Here is a 19,438-nt window from a genome sequence, read left to right as displayed (position 1 = left end):
GTTCTTATAGAATCAATCCCAGAACCCCAGGATGGGATGGGACTAGTTCTCATAGAATCATCCCAGAACCCCAAAGTGGGATGGGACTAGTTCTCATAGAATCAATCCCAGAACCCCAGAGTAAGATGAGACTAGTTCTCATAGAATCAATCTCAGAACCCCAGAATGGGATGGGACTAGTTCTCATAGAATCATCCCAGAACCCCAGAGTGGGATGAGACTAGTTCTTATAGAATCAATCCCAGAACCCCAGGATGGGATGGGACTAGTTCTCATAGAATCATCCCAGAACCCCAGAGTGGGATGAGACTAGTTCTTATAGAATCAATCCCAGAACCCCAGGATGGGATGGGACTAGTTCTCATAGAATCATCCCAGAACCCCAGAGTGGGATGGGACTAGTTCTTATAGAATCAATCTCAGAACCCCAGGATGGGATGGGACTAGTTCTCATAGAATCATCCCAGAACCCCAGGATGGGATGGGACTAGTTCTCATAGAATCAATCCCAGAAACCCAGAGTGGGATGGGACCATTCTCATAGAATCAATCTCAGAATCCCAGAGTGGGATGGGACTAGTTCTCATAGAATCAATCCCAGAACCCCAGGATGGGATGGGACTAGTTCTCATAGAATCAATCCCAGAACCCTAGAGTGGGATGGGACTAGTTCTTATAGAATCAATCTCAGAACCCCAGGATGGGATGGGATTAGTTCTCATAGAATCATCCCAGAACCCCAGAGTGGGATGGGACTAGTTCTCATAGAATCAATCCCAGAACCCCAGAGTGGGATGGGACTAGTTCTCATAGAATCAATCCCAGAACCCCAGGATGGGATGGGACTAGTTCTCATAGAATCAATCCCAGAACCCCAGAGTGGGATGGGACTAGTTCTTATAGAATCAATCTCAGAACCCCAGGATGGGATGGGATTAGTTCTCATAGAATCATCCCAGAACCCCAGAATGGGATGGGACTAGTTCTCATAGAATCAATCTCAGAACCCCAGGATGGGATGGGACTAGTTCTCATAGAATCAATCTCAGAACCCCAGAGTGGGATGGGACTAGTTCTTATAGAATCAATCTCAGAACCCCAGGATGGGATGGGACTAGTTCTCATAGAATCATCCCAGAACCCCAGGATGGGATGGGATTAGTTCTCATAGAATCATCCCAGAACCCCAGGATGGGATGGGACTAGTTCTCATATAATCATCCCAGAACCCCAGGATGGGATGGGACTAGTTCTCATAGAATCATCCCAGAACCCCAGAGTGCGATGGGACTAGTTCTCATAGAATCATCCCAGACCCCCAGAGTGGGGTGCCATTCTCATAGAATCAATCCCAGAACCCCAGAGTGAGGTGGGACAGGTTCTCATGAATCAATTCCAGAACCTCAGAGTGAGATGGGACTGGTTCTCATGAATCAATTCCAGAACCTCAGAGTAAGATGGACTGCTTCTCATAGAATCAATCCCAGAACCCCAGGATGGGATGGGACTAGTTCTCATAGAATCAATCTCAGAACCCCAGAGTGGGATGGGACTAGTTCTTATAGAATCAATCTCAGAACCCCAGGATGGGATGGGATTAGTTCTCATAGAATCATCCCAGAACCCCAGAGTGGGATGGGACTAGTTCTCATAGAATCAATCTCAGAACCCCAGGATGGGATGGGACTAGTTCTCATAGAATCAATCTCAGAACCCCAGAGTGGGATGGGACTAGTTCTTATAGAATCAATCTCAGAACCCCAGGATGGGATGGGACTAGTTCTCATAGAATCATCCCAGAACCCCAGGATGGGATGGGATTAGTTCTCATAGAATCATCCCAGAACTCCAGGATGGGATGGGACTAGTTCTCATATAATCATCCCAGAACCCCAGGATGGGATGGGACTAGTTCTCATAGAATCATCCCAGAACCCCAGAGTGCGATGGGACTAGTTCTCATAGAATCATCCCAGACCCCCAGAGTGGGGTGCCATTCTCATAGAATCAATCCCAGAACCCCAGAGTGAGGTGGGACAGGTTCTCATGAATCAATTCCAGAACCTCAGAGTGAGATGGGACTGGTTCTCATGAATCAATTCCAGAACCTCAGAGTAAGATGAACTGCTTCTCATAGAGTCAATCCCAGAACCCCAGAATGAGATGGGACTGGTTCTCATGAATCAATTCCAGAACCCCAGAGTGAGATAGACTGGTTCCCATAGAATCAATCCCAGAAGCTCATAGAGGGGTGAGACCTCAGGAGCCACATAGCAGTCCAAGCCAGACATGAAGAGGAACCCCTGCTCTCCCTTTATTGTGGGAGACCCCATTTCTTCACAGAGCATCCCATTCACTTCTGAATCACTCTCATTGTTTGTTTCTCTTTGAATCCAGCCTAAAGTTTTCCTCAATACAGCTTCTCATCATTGTTCCTATTTCTGCCCTCTGGAGCCCAACAGTGAAAAAAGGATACTAGAATACAGTGGTAAGAAAGAACACTAACTTTGGAGTCAGGGGATCTGGGTTAAAATTATATTTCTTGAATTACTTTGATGACCTTAAACAAATCCCTCAGTTTTCCCATCTGTAAAATAAAAGGGTAGGTCTCAATGGTCTTTAAGGTTCCTTCCAGCTCTGGATCCTATGATCCTAAGCCTCATGGTCTTTCCCCAAGGGAACCTTTGAAGTACTTGACAACAGTTATCTTATATTCCTGGTTCCTTCTAGTTTCCAGCTCCCCACAAGTGCTCTCACGTAGCCAGAGAAGGCCTCTAATCATTCTAGTTTGGCTTCCTCTGAATGCCTTCCAGTATTTTGGGGGGAGTAGTTACCAAGAACCAATGGAAGGGCCCAAGCAATTAGAGTCATAAGTTTGGAGGAATAGAAGAGGCTTGTGGGCTTAGAGTGTTTGGGGAAAGCTTTATGGCAAAATAGTTCCTGGGCCTAGAAGGCTGGGCAGGACTCGAGGAGGTACAGGGAGTGATAGTTCAGACAGTGGAGCAGGATTCCTGATGTCACGCAGGCAACCCAGTTCTAACCTTCCATCCATTCAGAGCCAGAAAGCAAGAAGGTCCTTTGTCTCCATCAGGGCAGAGCAACGTGGAGCTATGGGCTTGGTTTGTTGCTACAAATCTCGGAGCATGCTGTTCCAGAGTGTTCCGTCTGTCTGGCCCTCAGCATGGGGCTGAGGGAGCAGTGTTTATCCAGGGTGTGCCCAGGAATCACATTGGCCTATTCTTCTGTTCCAGACGTGCTGGCCCCTCTACTCTGACTGCCAGGATTTTCCAGCCCTGAACCTTGAGGCTTAATGCCTGGAAAGTACAATTGTGCCCAGAGGAGGCAGGGGGTCCACCCTTGGGTAGGAGCTCAGGAAGGAAAAAGAGATTGTTTGATTCTCATAGAAAAGCATAAGCTAGTCATTATATTCAGAAGTTTGCTCGGTAAAATCTGCCTACCTCCTGTACTTTCTCCTACATTTTTGAGGAGAACATGAAATTCTAGAGAGAGAAAAAAAACTTTTCTGTGAGCCTAACAGAGAAATTGCTCACAAATATTAAAGAAAACTCTATTTTAAAAGTTGGGTCATATGTGGGATATGTAAGAAGTAGAGGCTACACCCATGTGCCACTAAGCATTTGGATATTTGGAAATGTCCAGAGAGTTGGCAAAAGTCTTTTTGGTTTTTCTTCTAGATATTTGGCATTATTAGCCCATACTCTAATTTTAGAAAATAATAACAGAGTAGTAAGTCAATGAAGTATTTATTGAGGATCTAATTTGTAAAGTACTGGGCTAGGCACTGTGGGAAATTAAAAAAAAGTAGACAGTATCGATGCTGTCTTTAAGAGGTCAAATTTAGTTAGGGAATATAAGAGCTAATTAAGATGAATTCAAATCAAACCAAAATTTAATAGGATTTAAATTTAACTCAATTCAAAGTTTAAAGTTCAATAAAGTAATTAATAAACAATAAAATAAAATTCAACAAACACTTATTTTTTAAATAAAATTTTATTTTTCTCAATTACAAACTTTAACAATGATTATTTTAAAATTTTGAGTTCCAAATTTTTCCCCTCCCTCTTCCATTTCCCCCTTTATTGGACAGTAAGCAATTTGATATGTTATTCATGTACAATCTTAATAACACTTATTAAATATCTATCAAAGCCACAATTTAAGTAGTCACTATGCTCAGGATGCAAAGAAAAAATAGTAACAATAATAATAATAGCTTGTATTTAATGCTTTATACTTTGCAAAGTATACATACTATCTCACTGGATTCTCACAACTCTTTATAGCATTATGATACTATTATCCCCATCTTAGCACAATATGTTAATCTCTCCATCTTTCAGATGAGGAAATTGAGGCACAGACATGTTAAAGGAGGTTATACATCCAATAAGTGTCTGAGGCAGGAGCCAAACTTAGGTCTCCCTCTCTATAAGGCCAGAACTTTATCTGTCTATCTTGCCATTTCAATGCAAAGTTGTATGATAAATCAATTGATTAAAAATCAATTAGATGGGACTCAATAGTTGTCAGTCATTTATTAAATGGCTGCTATATAGGAGTTAGGGGGTTCAGTGAAAAAAGATTTAGGGGTTCAGTTGACTCCAGACTCCCGGGTGAGCCAGTAGTTAACGTAGCTGTAGTCTACATGAAAGAAAATTGTCCAAGACTCTCAAGGTTGTACTTTATCTCCATACAATGACATTTGTAATATTGGGTGGGCCCCACGCTTTAGAAAAGGTACTAACAAATTAAGGTATAAAGAAGAGAGCAATCACAGTAGTAGGGAGACTTGAGAACATGTCACCCCAAGCCAGGAATTGGAGATACTTATGAGTTCAAAGGAGAGATAATTTGGTGGAGAGACATGATTATGACTTCTAAGTATTTGAGGGACTGTCAGTGGAATAAAGATTATGTGTCATCCATTTTGGACCCAGTGGGAAAAACTGGGAACACCAGATGGAGGGGGCAAAGAGACAGATTTATGATCTTGTGGTCAAGAAAAACTGGCGTGATTCCCCAAATGGAATGGCTTGCCTTTGGAAGACCTTGAGTGTTCCTAGAGCAAAATTTGGATAATTGTTTGTTATGGAAGCAGAAGTGAGGATTCTTTTCAGGTATGAGGTACATTGGATGGCCTCTGAGATCCATTCCAACCTAAACTCTATGGAAAAATATGGAGAGATTAACTGGGTAACTTGTAGTAGAAGCAGAAATGTCAATAATCATAATGCCTAACTTTATATGTCTCCATATTAGCGAGGGCAATATTTGCAAGCAGGGCAGTTAGGTGGTGCCATAATGCATAGAGTGCTGGGTCTGCAGTCAGGAAGTTCAAATCCAACCTCAGATACTTATTAGTTCTATGACCCAGTTTGCCTCAGTTCCTTATCTGTAAAATGAACTGGAGAAAGAAATAGCATGTCACTCCATTATTTTTGCCCAAAAAAAAATCCCAAAGGCATCACAAAGAGTCAGCCATGACTGAAATGATTGATACAACAACAAATATTTGCAAAGCATTTTACATATATTTTCTCAATTGATCCTCTCAATAACTCTATAATGGTATACGCTGTTATCATCCCCATTTTATAGATGGGCAGCCTGTGTCTCAGAAAGATGATGAGAGTTCAGAAAAAGAGAGTATTTACTGTGCATTAGGGTAATGGGGGGGGGGAGAAACACAAAACTTTAATGGAGCAAGTTGGACTTGTCCCAGGCTTTGAAAATAGGAAAATTTGGCTAGGCAGAGAAGAGGGGAACATACAGGGAAAAGATAATGAATGGAAGCTTGCAGGATGAAATGTGAAGAGTATAGTTGGGAGACAGTGAGTAAGTAGACCAGTCTGACTGGAGGGGAGGGTCCCTAGTGGGCTATGAGCTAAAATAGCTCAGGACCACATTGTGCTGGGCCTTGAATTCCGGATGACAGAATTTGTTTGGGATTTGATCTTGTCAGCAGTGGAAGTCAGTAAAGGTTTATAAAGTGAGGGATAAAATGACAAAACAGGGGCTGCTAGATGCCTGAAGGCAAGAGGACCTGAATTCAAATCCAGTCTCAAAATCTTAACAGTTACTAGCTGAGTGACAATAATTCCTACAACCATACTCACCCTCACAAAACTCTCTGCCCTAATCATAACGGTACTGGGAATCTTAATTGCCATTGAGCTTAACCTTTTAACAAACAAAATACCAAACAAATCCTTAATCCATACTCATAACTTCTCAAATGTGCTAGGGTATTTCACACATATTTTTCACCAACTTAACCCACTAGCAAATTTACAAATAGGCCAACACATCGCTACCATACTCATTGATTTAAGCTGATACGAAAAAACAGGACTCAAAGATCAGGCCAACTTTCACAGCTCCACATCATCTGTGAAATCACTTAGTCCTAATTGCCATCCCCAAAAAAATAACAAAAGAAATATTTTAAGAATTCACCTATGCTCAAAAAACCAGGCTACAAAAATGAAAAGTGACAAAAACGTAAACTCTATTAGAAGTATCTGTCTCATTTCTCTTATACACGTATATTATATATATATATATATATATATATATATATATATATATATAGTACATATATATACATATATATTATATATTAAACACACAGAAGTAGTGTAAGAGAAGTGGGACAGGTGCTTGGGAAAAGTAGAGCAGAACTGTGAGATTCAAGGAGAAGGGCATTTCTTCTGTTGAAGAATCAGGGATGATCATAGGCCCAATCTTTGTATTTCACAGGTGAGGAAATAAGTTCCAGGGAGGTTAAGTAATTTGCTCATGGTTACACAGTTAGGAATCATTGTAATCTATAGTCAGTCTTCTGTCCCATGTACTTCCCAGCCTCCCTCATGACTTGCCTAAGGCCATGAAAATAGTAAGTATAAAGGAAGACATGAGGAAAAGTAGGTACAGAAGTATATAGGAACAGATCAGATAGGATGAGATCAGGAAACAGCAGTCCAGCTTGACTGTAATATTGCCTCCATGAAGGAGAGCATTGTGAAAGAAGACTGAAAGGAAAGATAAATCTGTTAGAGCTATGAAGGATGAATGGGAGCAGGGAGAACTGGGAGTAGGGTGGCCAGTTGGAGGCTAATGCCCAAATCAAGCTTGATTGGAAAAACAAAGTGAGTATTCAACAGGAATTCACTGAATGACTGAATTGGACATTGAAAGGTCAAAAATAGTTTGAGGCTGAGTAACTGACTAAAGTGACAGTTATAGAACAGTCTGAAAATACTAATTTATCCTTTATAGATGAGAAACTGAGGGACAGCGGTGAATCAAACTCCCATCACCTACCTGGTGAATTAGCCCTATGGAATTAAGAAATGAATCTAGGTTTTAAGGAATGGAGTTATGTATTGTTCCAAAAGTACAGAAAGAAGTAATAGAGAGGGGCAGCTAGGAGGCACAGTGGATAGAGCACCAGCCCTGAAGTCAGGAGGACCTGAGTTCAAATCTGGTCTCAGACACTTAACACTTGCTGGCTGTGTGAGCCTGGGCAAGTCACTTAACCCCAATTGTGTCAGCAAAAAAAAAAAAAAAAAAAGAAAAAAAAAAAGGAAAGAACTATTAGAGAAATGTTATAAATCAAATCAACAAGCACTTATTAAATACCTACTATGTGCCAGGTACTATGCTAAGTGCTGGAATACAGAGAAAGGCAAAAAACAATCCCTTCTCTCCAGAGCTCACAATCTAAGGGAGACAGAAAGACAGATTTAAACTCAACAAAAGGAAAAACTTTCTAACAATTAAAGTTGTCCCAGATCAAATCTACTGCCGTAAATGAGATGATAATTAATGACAATGAATACTTTAATGTTTGCAAAGTTCCTGATATTGTCTCATTTAATTTTTATACCCAATCTGAGAGGTACATGCTCTTATTTTCCCCATTTAATGTGAAACTAAGACTTCAGGATAAGTGATTTATCCAGAGTCACACAGTCCAGAAACCCTTCAGTGAGTATATTTTAAGATCTGAATCTCTGTCTGTCAGAAATGCTGTAAAATATATTTCTGAATTAGGTCATCGAATTTAGAGCTGAAAGGAACCTTATAAATAAAGCTGGCTCTCTCATTTTATAGATGAAAAAACTTAAGTCTCTGGAGTTTAAGTGATGTACACAAATTCTAGCAGCTAATTAGCAACTGACGCGTGATTGCAACAGAAGTCTTCCACCTCAATTCTCCAAATCATTTCTAAAGTTTATCCCAATTGAAAAATCTTATGAATCTTATGAAAACAAACCAAAATCATGATGATCAGTGATCTAGATATAATGGACAAGGTACGATGCTATTGGACCACTTCTTTGGAGAGCCTATATCTATTCTGTCACTTTTTAGTGACCACAGAGTGCCCCTGGGTAGTACATTTTGTTTTCATTTATTTTCCTTTCTTCCTTCCTTGCCTATTTTTCCCTTTCCAAGATAGTACCTAGCTAAGAGGCAAATGATACTTCAGGTCTTTCTTTGTTCAGGAAACTGGGTAACTATGGAATCACAAAATATTTGACAGAAAAAGACTTTGAAGTTGTCTAGTCCAACTTCCTTCCATTCCATTTTTTAATATGTGGAAACTGAGGCTCAGGAATTTTGAGTTGTACAAGATTTCCATCATCATCTTGTAGGTGTAATGATAAAGACTGGGGAGTCCAGGTCTTTTGACTCTTAGATCAATGTCTCCTCTTACATTTATGGCAAAAACTCCCATGGGATTGAGGATAAGGGAACCCATTGTCCAAATAGTTACAGTTTCTTTTCTTCCTTCCATATCTTCCCATAATGTCCACTGAAAATCAATTGTTAAAAATAATGATTATATTTCAAATAAGAGATATAATTATCTTTTAGCAATAAAAATTAAAAATGCATTGAGATACTATTTAAGGATTCTGAGGCAATATGAAGTTTTAAAATATCAGAGCTAAATCTTGAAAAATCACTGAGTGCTTTTGGACCAGGAGATTTCAGTTGTAGTTGAATAAAGCATTTTTGGAGCCCCATTCCAAAGCGATGAAGTCAATTAGTCCATTAAAATATCATTGTCACTTGGTAAAAATAGTTAAACTTGGTTAGTTAGGTTCAAGTAGCTATTGTAGGAAATACATCATAACATCCTGGATTCAACTATTGAGATGAATATCAAGAGATTATATTGGCTCTCTTTCTACCTCCTAGTAAATTAATCTCGTTATTATGTAACAGGGACAAGAAATTGAGGGCACTTAATGTAATTTCTCTCCTGCCCATTCATCCGTTCTATTAAAAAAATTCCTTTCAATAATAGCTTTTGCTTTTTTTAGTTAAAGCTTATTATTTTTCAAAACATATGCATGTACTGTATGAGGATGTATGCTGATGGAAGTGGATATCTTCAACATAGAGAAGAGCTAATCCAATTCCAATTGATCAATGATGGACAGAATCAGCTACACCCAGAGAAGGAACACTGGGAAATGAGTGTAAACTGTGAGCATTTTTTTTTGTTTTGTTTTGTTTTGTTTTTCTTCCCAGATTATTTTTACCTTCTGAATACAATCCTTCCTTTGCAACAACAACAACAAAATTTGGTTCTGCACATATATATTGTACCTAGGATATACTATAAGATATTTAATATGTATGGGGATGCCTGCCATCTAGGGGAGGGGGTGGAGAGAAGGAGGGGAAAAATTTGGAACAGAAGGGAGTACAAGGGATAATGCTGTAAAAAAAATTACCTATGCATATGTACTGTCAAAGAAAATGTTATAATTATAAAAATTAATTAAAAAATAAAAAAACACATGCACGGATAATTCTTCAATATTAACCCTTGCAAAATTTTGTGTTCCAATTCCCCCCTTCTCTCACTCCCTCCCCTAGATGGCAAGTAGTCCAATATATATTAAACATGGTAGAAATATATGTTAAATCCAACATATGCATACATATTTATACAGTTATCTTGCTGCACAAGAAAAATCAAATCAAACCAGGAAAAAAATGAGAAAGAAACTAAAATGCAAGCAAGCAAACAACAACAAAAAGAGTGAAAATGCTATATTGTGAACTACCCTCAGTTTCCACAGTTCTCTCTCTAGATGCAGATGGCTCTCTTCATCACAAGATCATTGGAACAGGTCTGAATCATCTTGTTGAAGAGAGCCTCGTCTATCAGAATTGATCATTGTATAATGTTGTTGTTGCTATATACAATGACCTCCTGGTTCTGCTCACTTCACTTAGCATCAGTTCATGTAAGTCTCTCCAGGCCTTTCTGAAATCATCCTGCTGATCATTTCTTACAGAACAATAATATTCCATAACATTCATGTACCATAACTTTTTCAGCCATTCTCCAACTGAAGGGCATCCACTCAGTTTCCAGTTTTTTGCCACTAAAAGGCAGAATAAACATTTTTGCACACGTGGGTCCCTTTCTCTCCTTTATGAATTCTTTGGGATATAAGCCCAGTAGAAACATTGCTAGATCAAAGGGTTTGATAACTCTTTGGGCATAGTTCCAGATTAGCTTTTTATTTTTCAAAATATATGCAAAGACAGCTTTTACCTTTGCAAAACCTTGTGTTCCAAATCTTTCTCCCTCCCTTCTCCCCACCTCTTTATCTAGGCACCAAGTAATCCAATATATGTTAAATATGTGCAATTTTTCTATACATATTTCCACATTTATCATGTTGCATAAGAAAAAGCAGATCAAAAAGGAAGAAAAAATGAGAAACATCTTTAAAATTTCTCAGCATTAATCTCCAATCAACAGTTCTGACCTTCTTCCCTTCTAGTTACTAAGGCTAATGATCCTATCTGTTCCCTTAGACCCATTACTTCTTACTCCCTCCAGGACTTTGCTATCCAGATGTCCTCCCCTATAGCTTTTGTTTGTCTAATGTTAGTGTCTGTCTATTTATGTATATTTCTCCTGTTCCCATCCCTTCTTCCCTCTCTCCCTCTATTTCTCTCTCCCTCTTTCTTTCTTCTTATCTCTCTTTTTATCTCTGTCTCTCTCTTTCCTCCTTTCCTTCTTTCTTTCTCCCCATCTCTATCTCTTTTTTGTCTGTTTCCTACTTTTGCTCCTTCCTCCTGTTCCCTTTCTCTTTCTTTTTCTCTTCATCTGCTGTTCAAATGTCTCTTATCCTTAAAAAAAAGTCTTTCATAAATTCTTCTGTCTTTTTCAATTACCATTCTTTCTTTCTCTTCCTCTTCACTACTATAGTTGAAAAAAGCCATCTTTACTTTATATGTCCAGAAGGATGCCTTACTTAAATTTTACCCTTCACACAGCACTGTACTTATAGTAAGAACTTAATAAGCATTCAATGAATGAATGAAGGAGGATATATTTATCCCTATAAGTCAGTGATGTTTCTCTGGGATCACTTATTACTCCTTTTTTCTCTGTATCAGTCAACCAATTTTATAAGTGTAGTTCATTCCTATCTTAGTTCCTAAGATACAAGGATGCCAGATAAGTATTCAATTTCAGTGTCCAGTGGAGGATTGAAGGATTAGAGGTTTCTAAGGAACCGGTGGGAAAAAAGATTCATCAAAGAACATGCTGTAATTTTTTTAAAATGAGGTTGGCAAAACCCAGCAGTGATTGGTGGGAGGCAGCTCTTCAAATACTGGATCTTGCTAATCAGATAACCTCTTCAGAGTCCCACATTCATTGTGTATCTCTGTTAAGTCCCAAAGGCAACATTTGGTTCTCTGGAGTGTCCTTGAACCAGATTGGAGAAAAAAATTATATTTTTATTTCACTGTAATTGGTTTCCTTTGTAATACTGTATATTTTCTCCTACATATTTAGAAGCATTCTTCTTAGAAAGAATCCATAGATTTCACCAGAATGCCAAAGAGATTTTTCCTCCTTCCCCCACAAAAAACCAGTTAAGAGTCTTTTGGGACTGGTTGCTAAAGTAGGAAAGGGAACTTCTGGTAGCTTGGAAGAAGGGACGAGTTGAGGGGCTGGCAGCAGGGATGATTCAGGCATTTCTTACTTGCCAGACTTTCTGTACTTCTTTTTTCAGTGGACTTAGTAGAGTCCTTCAAAGAAAGTTACTTAAACTTTTCCTACTTTCTTTGGGGCTGCTCTTCTCCTAAAGGTCCCAGAGCAAGTGCAGAATAGGCAATGTGACCCCATCAGCCCTTGAGAAGCTATAAAGAAAAAGCACATGCTTTAGGAGATGAAGTCATGTCTGCACCTGGAGGATATTAGCAGTATTTCTCCATGAAGAGGTTGCCCACACAAACAGGAACAACTCAGCAGGCCCAGAGCACAAGGCCCAAAGTTGACACTCCTTGGGTTGAATCTTGAAAGCTACAGCCAGCTTTTGATGGTGACTGGGAATGTTTAAAGAGAACTTCCTGGTGGTGTACCATACAGGGGAAAGTGCTCATTCTCCTAAAGGCAACTCTGGCCACTTCTTTTTAAAGCTAAAAATCATCATAATTAATGATTATTAGTACAGGAATGTATTACCCATCATCCTTAGGGAATGGTCTATTCCTTATAAATGAATTTCCTAGATTAATGAAGTTTACCTCTTTAGTTAGATAGAGTGCTGAGCCTGGAGTCAGGAACTCATCTTCTGAGTTCAAGTCCAGCCTCAGACACTTAGTAGCTGTGTGACTGGGCAAATCACGTAACCCTGTTTATCTCAATTTCCTCATCTGTAAAATGAATGGGAAAAGAAAATGCCATACCACTCCAGGATCTTTGCCAATAAAATCCCCACAGGGGTCATGAACAGCTGGAAACAACTAAAAAAATGACTGAAAGCACACACACCCTCTCACCCACTTTACATTCCAGGCAACATGGCCTACTTGGGTTTTTTTCTTTGTTCCTGTCCTTCCACAAGCTGTCTCCTAAGAAGTTGTCCTTCCTTTTCTCTGCCTTTTTTAGTCAAAATTAGAAAGGATAACTATCTTGTTGGATGTTAGAGTCTGGCTATGAAAAATATATTGACCTGATTCTAGTATAATGGAATTTATTTGAAAATTTATCATAAATTGAATGTAAAGTCCAATGCTTAGATTTAAAAATTCCTGTTATCCAACCAAACTATTGTTCTGCAGTCTCTGGTGGTCTCATTTTGCATTTGAAAAAAACATTTGTTTGTTTTGACATTAGGGCTGAAAGTGCACTCACAACTGATCCCATTATTTGGCCCTTTTGCATCTTCTTTGGCCCTCTGTTCCTCAGGGGCTCACCAGATTATATTAGTGTTGGACCTTTCCTAAGCTTGAGCCTTGTCAATAGATTTGTTAAGCAGTCCTGTACCTGTCCCTGGAACTACATGCCAGAGATGCTAGAGAAGAGGACTTAGAAGAGATGAGGTCCCTTCCCAGTTCTTCATCTCCAAGATTTAAACCAGGATTTAGCTATTAGCAAGTTCCAGGGAGGAGCTCTTAAGAATTTGACATGCCAGCTTAGCTAAAGGCAACAAAATTCTGCAAGGAAAGAGATTGATATCTTATGTCATTACTGGCTGAGCTTTTGTGCTGGTTAAAAAAAAAAAAAAAAAAAAAAAAAGCCTTGGGCTGTGATTTAAGCGACCTCTGAATTTCTAGCAAAAGATTTAACCCCTGTCAGCCTCAGTCTTCCCATCTACAAAATGGACAGAATAGGTCCCTCCCTTCTTATCTCAGCATGATTATGAGAAACAAGTGTCAGAGTGGTCCACCTCTCAATTCCATGTATTCTATCTCTGGTTATTCCATTCCTAGAATATTATCTCTCCTCCATTCTGACTACTGACCTTCCTGGCTTCATTTAACTCCCAATCAAAATCCTACCTTTTGGAGCAGTGGATAGAGCACCAGCCCTGAATTCAGGAGGACCCTAGTTCAAATCTGGTCTCAGACACTTCACACTTCCTGACTGCGTGACCCTGGGAAAGTGACCTAACCCCAAATGCCTCAATTAAAAAAAAAAATTCCTACCTTCTACAAGACGTCTTGGCCATCTCCTCTTAATTCTAGTACCTTTAAATTATCTTCTAATTACAGTCATGTGCCTTTTAATTATATTTTATTTAAGAAGAGCCAGTTAAACTAGCTGAGCTCAAAAAGTCCTTGAAGTTTTCTTTAATATTCTTTTATTAATTTTGAACATTCTTTCCTTTTTAAATTTTGAATTCCAAATTCACTCCCTCCCTATGACTCCCTTCCTAACTCACTAAGAAGACAAGTAATATGTTATCAATCATATATATGAAATCACACAAAACATTTCCATATTAGCCGTATTTAAAAAAAAATAAGAAAAACAAGGTGAGAAAATGATACCTCAATTTGCCCTAAGAGTTCATCAGTTCTCTTTCTGGAAGTAAATAGTATTTTTTTCATCATGAGTTCTTTATAACTATCTTGGATCACTGTATTGATCAAAATACCTTAGTCCTTCACGGCCAATAAAACTGTGTATACAGTTTTATTTACTTATAAGTCACAGCATTAAAACAGTGCTGCTACTGTGTCTGATGATTGCCTGATTCTTTTCATGGTACTTTGAGTCAGTTCAAATAAGTCTTGCCAGGTTTTTCCAAAAAAACAAACCCATTATATACTTCATCACAATCAATATGCCACAGTTTGTTCACCTAGTCACAATTAATGAGCATCCCCTTGATTTCCAGTTCTTTTCTATCAATATTTTTGTACATCATGAGTATACTTATTTTTACCCTATCCCCTCTAATGCTTGTCGTTTCTGATAGATGTAAGGCAGTACATCATAATTATTTTAATTTGCTTTTGTCTAATCAATAATGATTTAGAGCATTTTTTCATATGACCACAGATATTTGAGGTAGCTAGATGGCTCAGAGGATAGAGCATTGGGTCTGTGGAGTCAGAAAGACCTTAATTCAAATCCAGCCTCAGACACTTACTACGTCTTTGGCAAGTCACCTAACCTCTGCTGTTTATTTTAATCCACTAGAGGAGAAAATGGCAAACTACTCCAGTATCTTTGCCAAGAAAAGCCCATGGACACCACTGACATGCTATGGTTCATAGGGTTATGAGGTCATGGTTGAGCAGTGTAAATAGCTTTTATTTCTTCTCCTGAAAACTGCCTGTTTCTATCCCTTGACTATTTATCAATTGGGGAATGGCTCTTATATTTATAAATCAGATTCAATTCTATCCTAGACATTTTTAAATGCCATAATCCTGCAATCCCATCTTCTACCTTCAGCCAGGTTGCTACAAAACCAGGATACTTGGGAACGAGACCAGTAGCCTCAGGATGACTCATGCAATCAAAATGTTCAGACTTAAGAGGAAACCTAAGTATGCTGGGAATTCTGAGAAGCGGGCGGAGGGCTACTCCCCCTTTCCCCTCACACACACACTGGGTTATTACATCTAGGGATCAGCAAAGGAAATAACAAGTTTGATCTCACCAGTATCCCAATAGAAGGCTCTGCTTCCTACACTAGGTCAGTGATTTGTTTGTTTTCCTTCTCCATGGCAGCACCTCATTACTGAGCAATTATGTGCCTAGCTCTGTGCTACAGTACAGCGTAGTATAGAGTCTGTGTCATCAGAGAGCTAATAATATCATTAAGGAGACCAGAAAGCAAAAATGGCACAGAAAATAGAACACTGGACTGAGTCTATCAAGTTTATAGCACCGGCCATATGACCTGGAGCAAATTATTTTATTTTTACCTATCTTTTATTTTTCCATATATAAAAAGTATTCCATCTCCAATCTCCATGGTTTTATACGTTGTTACCCACACCCAGAGTGGGATCCTTTCTTGTCTTTGCCTTTGAGAATTCTGAGCTCCCCCAAAGCTCATTTCTGGAGCCATTTCCTACATTTTCCTTTCCTGCGCCATGCTTCCCATTACAACTGCTAGAGACCCCTCTCAAAATTTACTTTGGTTGTTTATTTTCTATATGTAGGGTGTCCCGAAAATACAAGATGCAAGGTTTCCCAAAGGTCTAAGTGAAACTTTTGGCATCTCTATTTACTTCTATATGGTTTTTTTTTCCCAAAAGAAGGCAAACATCATTAGGGCAGGGACAGAGATTCATCTTTGCCCTTTTATTTCCCACAGTGCCTGGCATGTAAGTAGTTATTTAAGAAATATTGATTGATAGATGGATTACCCACCTCACAAAGCAGTGAGAATCAATAGGGATGATATACACAAAAATGCCTTGAAAAGCTAAGCATAACAAGTAGCATTTATATAGTGCCTGGCATTGTGCTAAGTGCTCTACAAATACCTCAGTTGGTCCTCACAACAATCTTGTGAGGTAGGTGCTATTATTATCCCCATTTTACAATTGAGGAAACTGAGGCAAACAGGATTAAGCGTCTTGCCCAGGATCACACAGCTAATCTCAGGCCACATTTGAATTCAGGTGTTTTTGACTCTGGGCCAGCACTCTATCCACTGTACCATCCAGCTGTACCATCTAGAATAAGCCATCACTTTGAGAGTAAGGATTCAGGTGGGTTTCACAGGACTATGGTAAGTCACAGAACAGGTCTTGGGTCCAGGATGGTTTTCCTTACTGGGTCAAGGGCAACAATCCTGGTAATCATTGTTTCCTTTTGGTAGCCTTACCTTCCTTGTTAATTAAATGGATGGACTTGCACTCGGTTACCTTACCAGCTGTAACATTCTACGGTTCGATGATCCCTTCTTATTCTTCCTTTTTTTAAAATTGTAAACATACTTCTAAATGGCTCAATGATACAATGGAAAGAGAGCTGGGCTTGGAGTCAAAAAGACCAGTTCAAGTCCAGCCTCAGATGTTTATAGGATCCTAGACAGGTGATTTAACCTCTGTGTGCCTCATATTTTCTTAACTTTGAAACGGGAATAACGATAGGATCCATTCCACAGGGTCATCAGGGTTGTTGTGAAGATCAAATGAAATAGTATTTATAAAATGCTTAGGCTGGATATCCAATTGACTTTCTGCCCTCCTACAATTCAGAATTCCAGAGTTCAAGGGACCCATCTGCCTCAGTCTACTCAACAGCAGACATGACGGGTGTGGAGCCAACCTTATAGAAATCCCATAGCACTTAGGAATTAGATCATGAACTCATGGGTCTAGATCTTAAAGGAGTCCTAAAAATCCGTTGAATCCAAACCCCACATATTATAAGCGAGTCACTAGGAAAACTAAGGCAGTGTGCTAAGCATTTGAAATGGAGTGTCTATTTTCTTCCTTCATCCTTCCCTCTTTCTCTTTTTACCTTCTCTCTCATTCCCTCTGTTTTTCCAGGACTTCATCATCTTCCAACCATTCTTAATGCTCTGCTGCTTTTTCTTCATGTCATCTCCAAGATGGAGGCAATGTGGTATCCTGAGTGAAATAGTGAAATCACTATCCTTGGAGTCAGAGGCCTCCAAATCTAGAGTTTGGGATCAAATCTAGGCTTGATGCCTTCTTATCTATGTAACATTAGGCAAATCACTTAATTTTCCTGGTGATTAGTTTCTTCCTCTGTAAAATACAGGGTTTGGATTAGATGGACTTTTAGGCCTCCTTTAAGATCTAGATTCATGAGCCCATGATCCAATGGTCCCCTCCAATTCCTAATTTCTATGTGATTTCTTAAAGTTGATTGGGCAGAGAACTACATACCTCTCATCTCTGCTTTTGGGTGGACTAAGACTGAAAGATCCCTTGAGCTCTAGAATTCTGAATTTTAGAATAGCAAAAAGTCAGTTGGATGTCCACTCTAAGTCTGACCTTGATGTGGTAAGTCTCCCAGGAGCAGGAGGTCACCAGTCTAACTAAGAAGCTGCAAAACAAGTTCAGATCAGAGATGGAGCAGATCAAAGCTTTCATGCCTATAAACAGTGAGATCAGTGAGATAGAGAGTAGTGAGACAAAGAGATGCACTCTCAAAATACACACACATATATACACAAAGAGTATCTGAAAAAACAAGGCTGATAACCAGGGGCCTACAGTACTGAAAGTTTCCAAGATTCAGGCCCTACTTTTCTTCCAAAATATTTAAAATCACTTTAACCTTCTTTCACTGACACGTCTGCTTTCATCTCTCTGGTAGGGCTTTATGTGCTTGTTGGAGCAGGTGCCCTGATGATGACCGTGGGATTCTTCGGGTGCTGTGGAGCTGTGCGAGAGTCTCAGTGTCTACTCGGATCAGTAAGTGGAGGGATTCTGCCCTAGTTCCACCATGGGTTCCCCTCTTGGCCGGAAAGGTCTTGCATCCTTTCTGGAGCTCAGATTATCTCTTTGTAATTGTGTTTTCTCAATTCATAAGGATGATATGAAATTAAATGAGATCATATGGCTGTCATGATGGCACAAGCCTGTGATCTCTGCCAGTAAGAAAGATTGAAATTGGTAAATTGCTTGAGTTCAAGAATTCTGGGACTAATTTTACTTATTGTGGCATTGGTGCACTCACCTTCTGGGCCATGAGACTGCCTAAGGAGAGACCCGGACTGGAAAAATAAAGCAAGAAAACTCTTCTGCACTGATCAGTATTAGGATCAAGACTATGAGTAACCATACTCTCAGCCTAGGATAGGGAGACTAAGTCTCAATCAACTAATCAATCAAATCATCTACTTGAAAGTAGGAGGAAGAATCTCCTTAAAATCTATGCATTTATGGTTGTTTCCCCTTTAAAAACTATTTCATGATATATGTGATATTCCATAAGTGACAGCCTTGTAGCCAGGACACAATTATTATTTATAAGAACAGTGAGTATGTAAAATCACCAACTTGGCCAGATGTCCCTCTTGAGGTCTCTTTTAAAGAGTAGCTTCTTTTTTAAACTAAAATCAAGTGATTTCAGGAAATATGCAGCAAGATTCAGAACTGCCTGTGACAGGGATGGGAGAAGGAAGAAAGAAGATGTTCTGTATTGCTCCATGGGGAATCAGAGGCAGTAATAATTATCAGAAAACAGTGTGCCTTTTGTAGAGTTTTTAGCTGTTCTTTCTCCTTCAAATCTCTAGGTGTCAGAAATGACATCTGATTCATAGTTCCCATTCTTCTTTCTCTCCCACGTTCTATTTAACAGTGACAGTAGGTCTTCCCACACCTGGTGGAGTAAGATCTATGCCAGTATCTGATGAACAAAAGAGATCAATCAATCAACCAGCATTGATCAAGTATTTCCTATGTGGCAGGGATTCTGTAGGGGATACAAGACAAAAATTAAATAGTCTCTTCCCTCAAGGAGTTTACATTCTGTTGGGTTACCAACAGCATGTTCACAGATAAGCACATATAAGATATCTGAATACCCATCCCCCAATGCATAGTAACAGGGTAGACATTAAGAATGAAAGGAATCAGAAATGGTCTGAATATGAATTCGTTCATCATTGAAGTACTTGCTATGTGCCATATGTTC

The 19,438-nt window shown here is 39.3% G+C and overlaps 1 protein-coding gene across 1 annotated transcript in view; it reads left to right on the top strand.

The window, feature by feature from the left end:
• The window catches only part of TSPAN2 (tetraspanin 2), a 62,461-nt gene that overhangs the window by 29,567 nt on the left and 13,456 nt on the right, over nucleotides 1–19,438 (top strand). Inside the window, 1 exon segment of the mRNA XM_074263155.1 lies at nucleotides 18,116–18,213. Coding sequence (XP_074119256.1) covers nucleotides 18,116–18,213 — 98 coding nt within the window.

Source organism: Sminthopsis crassicaudata, chromosome 4 (genome assembly GCF_048593235.1).
Source record: "Sminthopsis crassicaudata isolate SCR6 chromosome 4, ASM4859323v1, whole genome shotgun sequence".
In the NCBI taxonomy this organism is placed as follows: Eukaryota; Metazoa; Chordata; class Mammalia; order Dasyuromorphia; family Dasyuridae; genus Sminthopsis; species Sminthopsis crassicaudata.
This window is presented reverse-complemented; position numbering and strand designations above follow the sequence as displayed.